Source organism: Plecotus auritus (assembly GCF_963455305.1).
Source record: "Plecotus auritus genome assembly, chromosome: 7".
Taxonomy (NCBI): Eukaryota; Metazoa; Chordata; class Mammalia; order Chiroptera; family Vespertilionidae; genus Plecotus; species Plecotus auritus.
The window spans coordinates 54,617,079-54,631,886 of NC_137774.1; the positions used below are offsets into that span (position 1 = coordinate 54,617,079).

Consider the following 14,808-nt stretch of genomic DNA (forward strand, 5'->3'; position numbering starts at 1 on the left):
GCCCACGGAGGGGTGTATACAAGAATCATTTCTGGAGTGAACGTTAATCCCTACGGCTGTCACCCCCCAGCTGGGGTATTTGGGTCTTTGGGTCTCCTGGTCCCAGAGGACTCATTTGTATGCCACACAGGGATAGAACTGACTCTGCAGATCCAGAAGGATGTTGGGGACAAGGCCAGCCTGAAGGAGTTCAAGGAGAAACTAGCAGGGGATGAGCAGCACCGTGGGGCCATCCGAGCCCTCCGGGAGGAGGTGGAAAGCTTCGCATCTCTTTTCCCTCTGCCTGGCCTGCCAGACTTTTAGAGGAGCCACTGGCTGCACCTGCCCCACCGCGGAGCGTCAGGACCAAGGACACAGTGCCCTTGAGAGAAGCACCACCCCACACAGGACCTGGTCAACTTCTGGGTGCTCTCTGAAGAGGTTTCTTTGCGAGTTTTCTCATGTTATCTTCACAAATTAAAATCTGCTTAAGCCCCACTGTTAGTAATTCTGGGACAAATTATTAAGGAGTATAAATCTAAACCTCACTTTCTCACAGCTCTATGTTATAGTTATTCTGGAAAAATGAAATCCTATTTAGCCTTCATTCATTGAGACAGTGGGGTAGGGCAGAGCTATTGGAACGATTCCAGGAGCTTTACTTACCCTTCTTGTAGAGTTATTTGGCTTCCTCCAGCTCATTGCAGCAACGAAGAAACACCCAAGCTTGTAGCTTAGTCCCCAGTGGGACAGCAAAGGAAACTGAACCATGACCTTACAACTGCAGAGGGAAACCTGGCCCTTCTGCTCTGGGCTTTGGCTCAGAATTCAGTCAGACATGCCCATAAAGGTGCCCCCAGGCCGTGGGTTCCGAGTAGCAGCCCAGCACACTGCGGCAGTGGTCTTCGCCCTCCAGCTGGGCAGGTGGGAGAGCCTGGGGTACGCAGCCTCCTGGGGAGCGTCAGCCAGGGACCTTCGTCCTGCGAGAGAACTCCCTCCTGTGATCAATAAGCCAAATGTCACCTTCCCAAAGAAACTTTATTTTTCATAAAGTTGAAGTGCAAAACATAAATGACCATTTTTAATAAGCACAGTCAAATTTTTAACCACAGAATGTCTACAAGAATTACAGCTTTAAAAAATACAACCAATTTTTATATTTCAAAAATAACTCAAATAAATTAATTTCTTAAAAAGTACATTTCTCGTACTGTTTGTTTGGCATTTTCTCTGGTTGAACTCCAGTGCAGTCGTACCTGGGAGCCGCTGTCACCCGGGTCTCTGTCATACTCTTGCTCACCACTATGACTGTAGCTCACGTGCTGGTCAGACTCCCATTCACAGACGTGGACAGAAACATGCAGTAATAAAATACTTTTCAAAAAATAACAAACGAGATTTCCTCACAGACGACGCTTGTCACTGCAGCCTTACAGGTGGCATCTCTCAGCCCGATGTGTGCAGCCCGCCAGCAGCGCCGGGCAGTCGGTAGCTGAGACTCCCTGTGGTCCCGCCTGGAAGGCACCCTGTGGCCTAGTGTCCAGTATGTTGGCGGTTGCTCCAGCGCAGTGGAGACAGCTGTGCAGCCTCTGGGTGAGTGCACGCGGGTACCCTCATCTATGCCTCAATCTGGGAGCTGTTACGCTGCTCAAAGGCTTACCTTTAGGGGCTTGTCTCCTCCCAGCTGAAGACGAAGGGACATCTCCAAGACCCCTCGTTTAGCCCCAGAAGCCAGGGCTCCCCACCAGCAGCTGAGTTCACTGCAAAGTTCCTGTTCCCTCTCCTGCGTCCTCTTCCTGTGTGTGTAATAACCTTACTAGATGAGGCCATGTTAGGTCAGAGCTCAACAGGGAAGGGCTCAGGAAACCTGGTGTGCTCCAGCCTTATCAGCTGAGACCTTTTTTGTTTCTAGCCACAAGCAGAAACTTGATGCTTTTTCCTTATCTCTTTTAACGATTCCAGGTTTTTTCCTTTTAACAGTATTGGAGAAAAATCGGAAAGCTGGCTGGTTTGATTCAAAGCACATTCTTCTGAAATAGGAGGTAGCATCTGATTGCTAGCTTGGGAAGTCAGTGCCTCTGAAGGCCCCCCACCCCCCCGCACTGGCCACCAGCTGAGTGCTACCACCTGTGCAGAGATGACATAGCAGCAGCTGACCTGCCCTGCAGCGTTGGGCCAGGGAGTGGGGCATGCGGTGGCCAGTGCAAATGCAAGATCTTCAAGACCACTCTTGGCCTCCAGACACACGTCACTGAACCGCAACAGGCCTGGCATTTGGGATAGAAACTATTGGCCTTCCTTGGATTTTGAAATGGGATCTGTTGTTTGTTGGGGGTTGAAGTCTACCATACTTTGAGTATAATAACAACCTGAAATAAAGTTAAAAGCTAAATGGGAAATGACAGGTAAGCTACCATGGCCCATTTCCAAATCTGGTGTAATGTGTGTAACTTCAGCCATTGCATTCAATTATGGAAAAGTCATAATTTCTAAACTTCAAAGATCCCACTAAAGGAGCTAGGTCCCTGGGGAAACGCAGGAGGCAGCAGCTCAGGCTGGGCACTGTGACGGCTTCAGCCGCGCTCTAACGGAGCTCCTGGAGGTCATTATGTGACTGCAGCCCAGGCAGCTTTGTTACCGGGGACTGTGTGGACAAAGGAAAGGGAGGCAGGTAACAGGAAGTAAAGAAAACTCCATTTCAGTGCCTGAGCCTTCGTAGGACTAAAGAATTACTGAGGGGCACCAATGTCCTTGATTGTCTGGGAAGTGTTTGTAAATGTCTTATTGACACTGGCCTATACTACAGGACAACATCATATCACAATTCTTGAAGAAATGATCAGTCCGTTGCATAGGGCTCCCCATCATTACCATTTATAGCTGCATCTGGTAGGTCCCAGTTCAGCCTCAACTGCCTCTGCCCAAACTGCCCAGCCCAAGTGCCACTTTGATCCCTTTGAAAAGAAACACAATGGGCATCAGGCAATCCTTTGAAACTGTCACCCTGAAACGTTAGATTTTAACACAAATTTAAATCCTGGAGTTCACCCTCTCCTCAGTGAGGCCAATGCGCTTCGTGCAGAACCAACTCCAGTGCGCTGCCCCGTGGGCTCTGGCCCGCACCGCGGAGCAACCTGTCCTGTTTACAGCCACTGGCCTTGCCTTAGTCCTCAGGGCCTTCGGGACTGTCCCCGAGGCCAAGCTTCTAAGCAAACACCCCCCCAAAGTGGACATCTATAGCAGACGTGGCTCTCCGCTTCTAGAAGGCAAGTTTCACCTGCCTGTATCAGTTTCTAAGTGAGAAGAACAGTGTTAACCGCAGAGTCCGTGTCAGTGTGAAACAGGAACGAGACACCAGTGGTGGTGCCAGTGATCACTTTCCATCTTGTCACTGGGACCCTACAGACCTTTCTTCCCTTGGAGATAAAATGGCACCAGCTCATGTTCCTGGCGGCCTAAGCAGATAGCAATTAGCCACCCAGTTAGAAAACAAAGCAGCATCTTGAACACGAGAGAGGGGAGACGGTAACAGGCAGGGAGCTCACGGAGAGAAGCAGGCTTCCTGTGCAGCCTTCCCACCCAACACTTCACCTGTCAAAGCTACCGGCAGCTCCTGGAGAGCCGTCTTGCGTGTGAACATGCAACAGCCAGAGGTACAAGGAAACCAACAAGTGTAAGCAACACCATTTACCACCAAAGTTCTCAGTCACGGCCTCAGGAGCAAAATCACATCCACAAAGATAGCCACACAAGAAGGCCTTCCTCTTTTCTGGAGGAAATCCCTGCCCTGACAGGAATAGGGACTCTGACCAGAAACTGCTGGGTGGGAGCCAACGGGCCGTATCCTGTGCAGAGGACCTGGGCGAGGAAGGGACCAAAGGAATGATGGGACGCAAACCCACCTTAGTCACCAGAGGTCTCTGCCTCTCCTCTGTAACTTCAATGGTGTGCCCCAAAGCTGACAGGCAGATCAGGTCTCAGCACACGGGCACGGCCCCCGTAGATACACACATACGCCCAGGAGCACCACTTGTCACTGGCTCAGGGTTGTTTTATCACAACTTTGTGGGAACAAATTAAAAAGCAGTAATACCAAGAGTTCTCCCTACTTAGGGGGAAAACAGCTTTAAAAAAAAGGTATAAAGTTCTCAAGGTTGCAACAAACCCTCCATCTACATACAACTGTAAGAAGCAAGTGGCAACTGTAAGAAGCTCAGGGAAGTTGTGGGTGGACCTGGGGACATCTCCTGAGAAGGTGGGAGAGTCACACATGGGCACAAGTAAGCTGCTGTGAAGTGCCCACACGCCAGGCCTGTGCAACCTGGCAGGCAGGTCCATGAAGACAGCTGCACAAGACAGCTGTCCTCTTTCCTGGAGGAAATCCCGGCCCCGAATCTGGGCTGCCCACCATGCCAGCCAGCTCAACAGAACTCTGCTGTCCCGTGCTTGAGAGACCCCGCGAGAGGTAGTGAACTGGTTGCAAGGGCTTGCTTTGTGTGAGAGAACAGTGCTGACTCACTGGCCAAAAATACTGCTGGACCAGGCCCCAGCAAGCCTTCATGGACCCTCTACCTCAAAGAGCAGTTCTCACGGACAACTGGGGACCAGTGACACTCCACTCTCTCCTGCTGGCCTGTGGGAACGATTTGCAAGGTGAAGTGAGGATGGGGACAGGGAGCTGCTCACTCTCCATGCAGCATTGGGGCCTGGAGGTTGACATTCACCACCACCCAGCGGGGGCAAAGCTTTCTCCCTCCACCTCACTCAGGGGCCTCCCCTGGGATGACAGGCTCTAGGAGGCGATTCAGTTGGGGTTTGAATGAGGTAACGGATATTCCACCCTCTTGTTTTCCACAAAATCATTCCAGTTAACAAGCTGTTTCACTTGATTTTGCCACTCAAGTGTTCAGTGAAGATGAGCATGGCCACGTTCTTCCCATCATGGCTTTGCCTTCCTGCCCTTCATCCGACCCCACTGAGGCTTTCCTCTGCCCTGCCTACCAGTTCTTGGGAGGCCAAGAGTTCCCTCCAGGTCCATTCCTTACCAGGGAGACAAGAAAGCTGTTACTGTCCTGGATGCTTTCAGAGAGCCAGGCTCCTCCTTCTGGCCAAGTCCAACTTGCAAGTTGCCTGAGCCACCTTGGTTTCCTTCCCACCTATGACACCAGAAGTCTAAACCGCTCAGAGGACTGCTTGGTAATGTCATGCCAACCCTTCTCTTCCCTGTGCCCTGAGTCACAGTGGCTGGAAATGACCTCAGATTTTGTACAAAAAACTGGGGACATAGTCAAACCTGAGCATGAGCTGGCTGGTCCCAGGAGACTCCTGCATATAGTGCAGCTTCAGCAGCTCCGCCAGGTACTGGACCACCTTGACATCTTCATTCACAAGACCCAGATTCAGTTTCAGAAAGCTTGCCTGCCGGCTGGCAACCAACTCCTCTATCTCCTTGTTGTGGGCAGGCAGGTGCAGGTGGTGGCAGAAGGTGTAGAGGAAGGCCTTGGAGCAGAGCTGGGTGAGCATGCTCTGGACGTGCAGGTAGTAGGTGCTGCCCCGCTTGATTTGAGTACGGTGGTCTGCCAGCCGGGGCACAAGGGTGCCTCTGTAAAGGGGGCAGCGTAGGGTTTTGTTGTCCAGGTCCAGGATGCTTGTGTAGCGGCTGTAGCGGCTCAGAACGTGAAGGGTGCTGGCACTGGCAGGGGATGCCACTCTGAAACACATAGGCCAAGGTCAGGAAGATGGAGGCAAACACTTGGGAGTGGGGCTTCCTGTCTCTAGGCCAGCTCCCACCCGGCCAGCACTCACTGGCTTTCTGGAAGGCAAATCTGCTCATCATGATCTTCAAAGGGCTCCTCACCACCCTCATAAAGTTCAAATGCCTTGGCATGGTCAACAAGTTCCTGTATGACCTGCTGCCTGCTGACCTCTGAGGCTTCATCTGTTACTAACCCAAAGACTTAACCATGCCAAGCTTTCCATGGGGCCTCAGAATCACAGCCTATTTGCTCTGCCTGGATATCCTTCCCTCCCTTCTGTACATGGTTTAGGCCAGTGGTCGGCAAACTGCGGCTAGCGAGCCGCGGTTTGCCGCTCTGTCGACTAATGAGTTTGCCGACCACTGGGATAGGGGCTTAATCACAAGGAACAACAGCCTGTAATTATTGGAATCGAGAGTCTAGGTCAGTGGTTGGCAAACTCATCAGTCAACAGAGCGGCAAACCGCGGCTCACGAGCCGCAGTTTGCCGACCACTGGCTTATGCCAATGTCAACCTTCTCCAGCCTTCCCTGATCCCCTCCTCTGCTTTTTTGCTATGACCTTGGTCAAGTTCCTTAACCTGAGACTTATTTGTAAGACAGAGATAATAGTTCCTACCTCTTGGGGTCACTGGAGACAAAACGAGTTTGCTCAGAATGCCTGACCCTGACCACTGTGTGATAGCTGTCTTGTCCTGCCCACTGGATAAGTTTTTGCAGACCCAGGACTGTCCCTGATTCGGCCTCTTGCTCCCACTGCCTTGCACATCAGGGTTAGGCAGGCAGGATTTGCTCAGTGAGGGAAGGAAGTCGGAGCGGTCAGTCTTAGTAAGCAGCTCCTTAAAACCCTCCTTTACATCCGTTTTTCCCTGTAGTCTGGCAAATGGCTGACCAGGTTTCACAGACTGACAGACTCTGGAATTTAGGGCTTGTATTAGACCCAAGATGGTGTGTAAAATGGACTGACAGTCACTTGGGACCAAGGTAATCTCATAATTTTTCCTTCCTGAATGTTGTCATCTTGTATAATTAACAATCATTTACTGAGCATCTGTTATATTCCAGGTAGTGACCCAGGGGCAGAGCAGGTGGCGAATGAGCCTGCTTTGGTTGGAAAGAAAAGCCAAGTACTCCGAGTGAAGGGGGATGTGTCTCAGTCTCCATAGGAGAGACCCCGGGCCAGAAGGTTCTGGAGGAGTGGCCTTGGAACTGGGTCTTGAAATAAAGGCAGGTCTTGAAATAAAGGCAGGCCTTGGGATCTGTGGAAGGCATCCAGACCAAAGATGGCCAAGGGGGCCAGGCCATGAGCCAAACACCTCCTCCGGCTTGGCACATCCAGCCCACCAAGGCACTGCTGCAGCAGCACAGCCAGGCCTCACCTCATCTTCTTGCCCCTCCATTCCAGCCACCTATTTTGATCATACTGGCCTCAGGCCCGGCCTCTCCCAGGAAAACTCAGATGCCCCCCACCCAGTCCCACCTATGGCAGCACCACTTCTTTGCGAAGATGCTGCTCCTTCTAACTCTTCCTCCATTTCTGCTTCCCTCAAAACACCTTATCAGGAGGCCAGACGACATGGGAAGAAGCAAGTTCCAGGCTTGTCCCTCAACTGTACAGCATAGGCATCTGAGAGCCTCACACTTCACTTCCCACACCTGTGTAGATTCATTATGGTCTATTCCAGTGGTCGGCAAACCGCGGCTCGCTAGCCACATGCGGCTCTTTGGCCCCTTGAGTGTGGCTCTTCCACAAAATACCACGGCCTGGGTGAGTCTATTTTGAAGAAGTGGCATTAGAAGAAGTTTAAAAAATTTGGCTCTCAAAAGAAATTTCAATCGTACTGTTGATATTTGGCTCTGTTGACTAAAGAGTTTGCCGACCTCTGGGCTATTCCAAAGCCAGGGAGGCAATCTCTACAGACAAGGACACTGAGGCCCAGAGAGGGGCCATCACTTGTCCAAGATCTCCTAGTTAGAAAGTGGCTGAACCAGGACTCAACTCAGGGCCCCTGACCCACCCATTGTTTCCCTCCAGAACTAAGCTGTTTTTCACATGGTCCAGGGCTTGTTACTACTGCCTACTAAACAATACCAATAACCTCTGCTTTTGACTTAAAATAATGAGAGACTAATTTGATGTGTGTGTCCATATCCTGTATCCACTCTGTAGAGAGTGAGGGCCTACATTAGAAGGAAAATAAAATCAAACCGCCAATGACATTGGCAGTTCTGGGGTGAGTCCTTAAGAACAGTTCATCATCTGAGCTGGTTTTAGCTGGAAGCAAAGCACCTGAGTGGGAAGAGACTCTCCTGAGTCACACAATTGTAATTCCAGATTAACTTAGCACACGGGACCAACCCCCTCCACAGCTGAGCACCCCATAGATGGGAAGCTCGTGACACACACAGACACCTCTTCTACTCATACTCTTTAATGCTGACCCTCAGATGGGTCTCAGTCCGCCTGTTTCAACGTTGGGTCTGCTTATGGGGGTGACTCACCATCCATCCAAAACTCCATTTTTGAGGGCTGCCACGCACGACACTAGAGCTGTTCACACATCTTAGATGTGCCTGCCTCCAGCTCCACGTGGGGACTACTCTAAGCCCCATTTACAGACAGGATCAATAAGTTTTGTTCAGGGAATGAGTGACATGACTGGTCCAAATTCACACAGCTAGTAGTGTTGACACCAAGATCGGAACTCAGAACACACACTGCCTTCCTCTAACAGCCATGAAGCACAACTCCATGGGTTTTCATCTCTTGATACTTTCACACTCTACTGTTCACCTCTCAGAATTATTTCGGGTGATTGGTAGCAAGTCCAGTCCCCACTCCATTTATAGTCCCTCAGTTGATCATCCAGTGACAAGTCCCCTAGGGAACAAGACCTCCAGCCCATCTACCCTTCTTCACACCTGAGCAGGACCCCCTGGAGGCAGGTGCTCCCAATTCCCAACAGGTGTGCACACTCAGGTCAGCAGGAGAGCTTCACAGAAGTAATCGTTTCCCCACTTGGGATTCTTGAAAAGATCTCAATGGCCACTTCCGACAGGACTCTCACTTTCGCGAAGGGCTGCTTCAAGGGTCTGAAGTCTGGCAGTGTGGGCCACACTCAGTCCCTGGCTTGCCTTCCTATTCAGGATGGGATAGACCATAAGGAATCTACAGAGGAGGGCTCATGGACCAGGCACAGATCAGATGTGATGGGCCTTCCGACCTCTGCAATCATAAGGCAAGCCTCAGAGAGGACAAGCTGACAGCGATGACAGAGCTGGGGCTAAAGTGAGGGTTGACTGGGAAGAGCATGCTCGCCCTGACACAGCTGCCAACTCACCTTATAATTCTGGCACGGGCACAGTAGCTGGCACATAGCCCTCAATAAGTGCTTGGCAAATGATATTCAGTGATCCAACCCTTTTCTTTTCTCAGGAGGGAACAAAGCCTCGAGAGAAGGAATAATCTGCCCAGGTGCCCACTGTGGATGGACAGTGAGAGGGACACCACAGGACTCAGACCACCTCAAACCTCCTCCACTCCAGGGTGCCAAATATACTGCCCACCTGCCACCTACCCTCTCCTGCACCACAGAAACATCATTAATAGATGACAGCAGGATTTCCAATGCAGCCCAACCTAGGCCTGAGTCCTTCCCAACAGAGCACTTCAATCAGGTACGCAGTAGAATGGAGCTGATGTACGAAATGAACCTCTTGCCCTAACCGGTTTGGCTCAGTGGATAGAGCATTGGCTTGCAAAATGAAGGATCCCAGGTTCGATTCCGGTCAAGGGCATGTACCTTGGTTGTGGGCACATCCCCAGTAGGGGTGTGCAGGAGGCAGGTGATCGATGATTCTCTCTCACTGATGTTTCTAACTCTCTATCCCTCTCCCTTTTTCTCTGTAAAAAAAATCAATAAAATATATATTAAAAAGAAAAATGAACCTCTTTTGCCATTCTGGCACATTCTAAGGAGGGAATTTAAGGGAAGGCCTCCAGAAAGGGCAAGACCATCTTGAGCCTGGTCCTTAATAAGCCAGCTGATGTTGATAGATTGATATATGTTTTAGATGCTCCATCTTTTGAAGTAAAAATGTCAAAGTTGAAGGGTTAGGCCGCAGGGGTGGGAAAACTTTTTGACTCGAGGGCCACAATGGGTTCTTAAACTGGACCGGAGGGCCGGAACAAAAGCATGGATGGAGTGTTTGTGTGAACTAATATAAATTCAAAGTAAAGGAGCGGAGGGGAGAGCAAGAGAACCCTCCGCTCTTTCAGCTCCGCGGGCCGGATAGAACAGCCGAATGGGCCGGATCCGGCCCGCGGGCGGTAGTTTGCCCAAGGCTGGGTTAGGGTGAAGGGCTTGAGTCAGAGAACAGAAGGTGAGTGTGTATGTGGGTGCATATGGGGAATACCAGCTCATCATTCCACCAAGAACAGTAGCAAAACACAATCCCTGAAAAGCCCTTCCCTTCTTGGGACAGAAGGGTTAATCCGAAGAGCACAGAGGTGCCACCAGCAGAGGGTGAGGATGCTGGGAGGCAAGACAAAGCCTGCCAGGGCAGTCAGTGCCATCATCTAACCTACTGACCCTCAGATTCTGCATCTGTAAGCAAAGACTTTAATGGTTTCCTATGATGCCCAAGGAATGAGCTTGTCCAGGTGTCACAGGCACATCACACCATGTCCCATGATGTCACTCTTCCCCAACAAGGGCAAGTTCACCCTCCAGGTCATTCAAAGACCCCAGGCCTTCTCCAGTCTCCCTTCCTCCTTCCCATCTGTCACTAAATTATGCTGTTTTCTTAGAACACACAAAACACCCACTGTTAGAACTCTTATCTCTCTGTATGGCAAGGCCCTGGTCACTGTCTGCCCTCTCTCCTAAACTACAAATTTTTCCAGAGCAATGGCCTTGCTCAGGTACCTCTAGCTGATATTGCAGCACCCGCCAGAATGGCTTGTAGGTTCTCAACAAGTGAGTCAAGTCATGACATGGAAGTGGTATTTGCTTGAATCCCACCACGATGACTCTGAGAAAAGCCTAATGCAGCAAGGGGTTAGTTAAGTCCAGGTGACTTCATTAAGAAGTGTGGACACAAGGAGACTCGGGATGGTGACCTCACTGGTATTAGGAACCCATGTAAAGGGGAAGTCAGAAAATTAGAACAAACGGTGGCTGACTGCAGTGTGGAAATTTTTGCTCTTCCTATGTGTCAGCAGGGGCTCTGATGATCACGTTGCTCAAAACCTTTGTTTTACAGATGAGCAAAGTGGGGTGCAGAGAAGGGACTGAGGAAACTGAACATAGTGCATACACTGAAGAAGAGTCCCTTGAGTCAGACATTTGTCAAGCAGTATTTGGAAAAACAAAAAGAACCTATTAAAGCACAAGGAAATGAAATAGAAAACATTTAGAGAGAGAGAATGAATTGGCTTTTGCATTTCCTTATTAAGACAGCCTTCAAATGCAAACAGGACAGTGGAGTGAAAGCCACTGGAGCCCTCTGATGTCCCTCTCAGCAGACAGTGATGGCTGCCCTCCTATTATTCCCACAGCCCTTTCTCAGATGCAGATCTCTTGTTAGTCATTTACACCACAGTGTGAATTTGAGGATAAACAAGGACCCGAGATCTAGAAGTCCAGTCTTTCCCAGGCCAACTGAATCAGAATCTCTGGAAGTGGAGCCCAGGAATTGTGGTTTTTAAAATTCTCCCAGAAGCCCGGCCAGCGTGGCTCAGTGGTTGAGAGTCAATCTATGAACCAGAGGTCATGGTTCGATTCCCAGTCTGCACAAATGCCCAGCTTGCAGGCACGATCCCCATTGGGGGTCGTGCAGGAGGCAGCCAACTGAGATTCTCTCTCACTGCTGATGTTTCTCTCTCTCTCCCTCTCCCTTCCTCTCTGAAATCAATAAAAACATGTCTTAAAATAAATAAAATGAAATTCTCCCATAATTCTGGCACAACTGGGTGCAATCCAGAACTGGCAACCACTTAGGAACTACAATCCCTTCATGTGACTAATAAAAAAGGAAACAAGACCAGAAGGGGAATGAGTTGCCAAAAGTAACGATGAGTTAGTGCTGGGCCCAGACTGGAAGCCAGGCCTCCTGATTCTGGGTCCACCACACCAACTTTTAGCCTCACCCAGAGGCATGTGCATTTGAAGCCTCATCTCTAACTGGACAGGTCCCTTCCCCACTACCTGTAACCAATTACCTCTGCAGGCCAATAAGCTTCCACTTCTGAAAATCCGTAATGTGCAAAGGGGAGGAGACCCAGTGCTTCACAGGTTTGGCATAGCAGCTGCAGTTGGGAACGAAGATGGACAATGCTGTCACAAGCTTCCTGACTATGGCTTCGTCCTCCCCCAGGACCACAAGTGTCCTCCCACTGAGCAGGGAGTAGATGGCTGGGTGGGCAAAGGGGTACTGGCGGATGAATTTTAAGGCATTCTGGCCAGCCCTCTTTTTATGCCTCTCAAAAGAGGGGCCAGTGGGATGAGCAGATGAGGGAGTCCTGTCCAAGCTGGTGGAGGCTACACTGCTCACATAGCTGGTGGTGTCCGAGTAGTTGTCCAGGCTGATCTTACTGATATCCCTGCTAGCCAGCAGTTGACCTGGGTCCAGCTCATAAGCAGGGAAGCCTTCAGAACTGTTGTCTCGGGAAGGATTGGCATTTTCCACTGCAAAGTCCACACAGAACCCCTGGTCCTTCTGCCTGTAGCGTTGTGGTGGGATGCTCACTACTCCATCCTCGTCAGAGAGTGTGTGGACTGGAGTGGTGAGTGGCACCAGCAGACTGTCACTCTCCTTCCCAATGCAGCAAGAGTCTGCTTGTGACAAAGTGTTTTCTAAACTGCCCTCCTCTGGCTCACCCAGCTTGGTTAGGCTGATGCTTGCCTGGAAGTGGATGGCTCCCTCATTGTCATCTGCATATGATTCTTCTTCATTAATAGCACTTGGGTAGCTGGCCTTAAAGTCATCAGGGATGAGGGCCTCAGAGGGGCAGGTGCTGAGGACTTCAATACTGTCCTCACTGATGGTCCTATGGCTGGTTGCTTTGCTCCGGATCACCTGGGGGCTCAGTGGCACCATGAGGCTGGCCTGACTGTCAGATTTCAACAGCACAGAGGTGGACTTCTCCGTGCCTAGAACCTCAATGCTTTCACCACTGCTGATACTCCCTTTCATATCCATATCCAAGTAGTCTAAGTTTCCCTGGAGATCAAAACTGCTCATTTCTGCCACCTCCACTTCCTTACAGTCCTCACCTCCAAACTCCTGCTCCATCTTGATCAGCACAGATTCCACACTGGACTTGTAAGAGCCAACACTAATTAATACTTGAGGAATTGGGCATTCTTCTAAAGATCTGGAAGGTGGCCTGTCTTGACTGGGCTTAGAGGGTATGCTTTCTTGTTTCTCTACCATTCTATCATCATCTGCAAAGTCTTCAAAGAGAAAGTTTGTTATATGCTGTTGCTTTAATAGTGCTCTGTCAATCTGGCTAGTCAGGATATAGCACAGGTCTCCTCTGAACATGTGCTCAATGTGGCTGAGCTGAGCCAGGGTCTTGGTGAAATACTCAGTGTCACAGAGCTCTTCCAAGGTCTTCAACTTCTTGTCAAAACACTTGGTGGACTTTGCTTTGATGAGTTTTGGGGTGTAGGCAGGTCTGCAGGTGTAAAAGTCTGTGTCAGCATGCTCATCAAGGTTAGAAGTAGTGGATGCCTGGTCAGGCTGATCCTGAGCATGCTCCATCTCCCCAGAACACAAATCGGACCCCTTCAACTTCCGATGAGGGTATGAGCGGATCTGCTTCAGGAGGTCTTGATGTTCAATGATGGATTTCTCTACACTAGCCAGTTCATTGGCTTTCTCAATTGCCTGAGATGAGTAAAAGCCCTTGTCATTGGCTTTCTTCTGGATCTCCGTTTCAGTGTGCAGCACTGTCCTAGTGTAATCCAAGTCTTTCAGCTTTTTTTCAAGTTCCACAGCAAAGGCCTTCCTGTTGCCTGTCTTCAAGTACTCTGAAGCTTTGGAAAATTCAGCTGAAAGCTCCTGGAACTGCTGCATGATTTTGTGCTGGTCTGCTGAGATATAAGCCATGCAAAAGGGCCTCACAAAGCCACGGGCCTCCAGATCATACAGGGTGAGGTGGTGCACATAAGCAAAGGCTCCCTCTTTGGAGTCTCCCAGCACCACCTTGGAGTCCTCCACGAAGTTCAGCTTGGGATAGGCAGAACCAGGAGGATGGCCCACGAAGGAAGCCTGGTAATCCACAGACATGATCCGTAAGGAGAAGTAATTGAGATCAAAAGTACCGAAAACTTTGGTATCATTGGGGATTGTCAGCAAGGGCTGGGGTCCCACCTGCTCCGAGAACTCGGAAATAAGAATGAAGTCCCGGGAGAACTTGGCTCCGGACAGTTTGGACCATGGGTTAGCTCCCTGGCTTGTGAAGGGGAAGAGCGGCACCGAATACTCTTCTGGCAGGGCCGGCTCATTGTAAGGCTCCTCCTCATACTCGTCCTCTTTGGTGAAGGCCACCACGTCAGGGGCGCTGATCATATTTCCAGATATGCAGAGAGAACATTGAGAGGAAGTGAGAAAGAACGCTGGGGTAATCGACGCGGGGAAGCCAGGCCTCTGCAAGAGGAAGCAAAGTCTTTGTTGACTTCGTTGCGCCCTTAGGGGTACTTGCCTGCCTCTCGCACACCCGAGAACTCAAACTCCCGCAGCCCCTCAAAGGTGTATCCCCTCCAGGGCCCTCCAGGCCTCATGAACTCCGCAGGTCCGAAAGTCAGGAAGGCCGGCTGCCCTCCTCCTCTGGCAAGCGCGGCCGGCGTAGAGCACCTGCAGCGAAGGCACCGGGACTTCCCCCAACCCACCGTTGGTAGCAACAGCCCCGGACCTGACCTGGTACCTAACGTGGGCTACAGGCTGCCGCATGAACCAGCCAAGCGTTTGCCGCCCCCACGACCCGAGGGCAGAAACGGTCCCCGCTCCTTGGACGCCACAAAAATACAGCTACAGTGGCGCCGCCATCTTGGTATCACATGACTCGC

At 50.6% G+C, this 14,808-nt stretch overlaps 2 protein-coding genes across 5 annotated transcripts in view; one reads left to right on the forward strand and one right to left on the reverse strand.

The window, feature by feature from the left end:
- Positions 1-9,642, forward strand: part of SHMT1 (serine hydroxymethyltransferase 1) — a 36,876-nt gene extending 27,234 nt beyond the window's left edge. For 3 of the 4 annotated variants that reach the window (XM_080679874.1, XM_080679876.1, XM_080679875.1), the window contains exon 12: positions 131-1,170. In XM_080679874.1, coding sequence (XP_080536000.1) covers positions 131-303 — 173 coding nt within the window. In that variant the 3' untranslated portion in view covers positions 304-1,170. Of the gene's footprint in view, positions 1-130; positions 1,171-1,407; positions 1,573-9,170 lie in introns of those variants that run through there. The other variant, XR_013961189.1, reaches the window with a different exon arrangement.
- Positions 999-14,446, reverse strand: SMCR8 (SMCR8-C9orf72 complex subunit). The gene is made up of 2 exons (XM_080679873.1): positions 11,958-14,446; positions 999-5,689 (listed from the first exon to the last, which is right to left on the reverse strand). The coding sequence occupies exons 1-2, from the start codon at positions 14,309-14,311 to the stop codon at positions 5,236-5,238; spliced, it is 2,808 nt and encodes a 935-aa protein (XP_080535999.1). The 5' UTR covers positions 14,312-14,446; the 3' UTR covers positions 999-5,235.
- Positions 14,447-14,808: the final 362 nt, after the last annotated feature.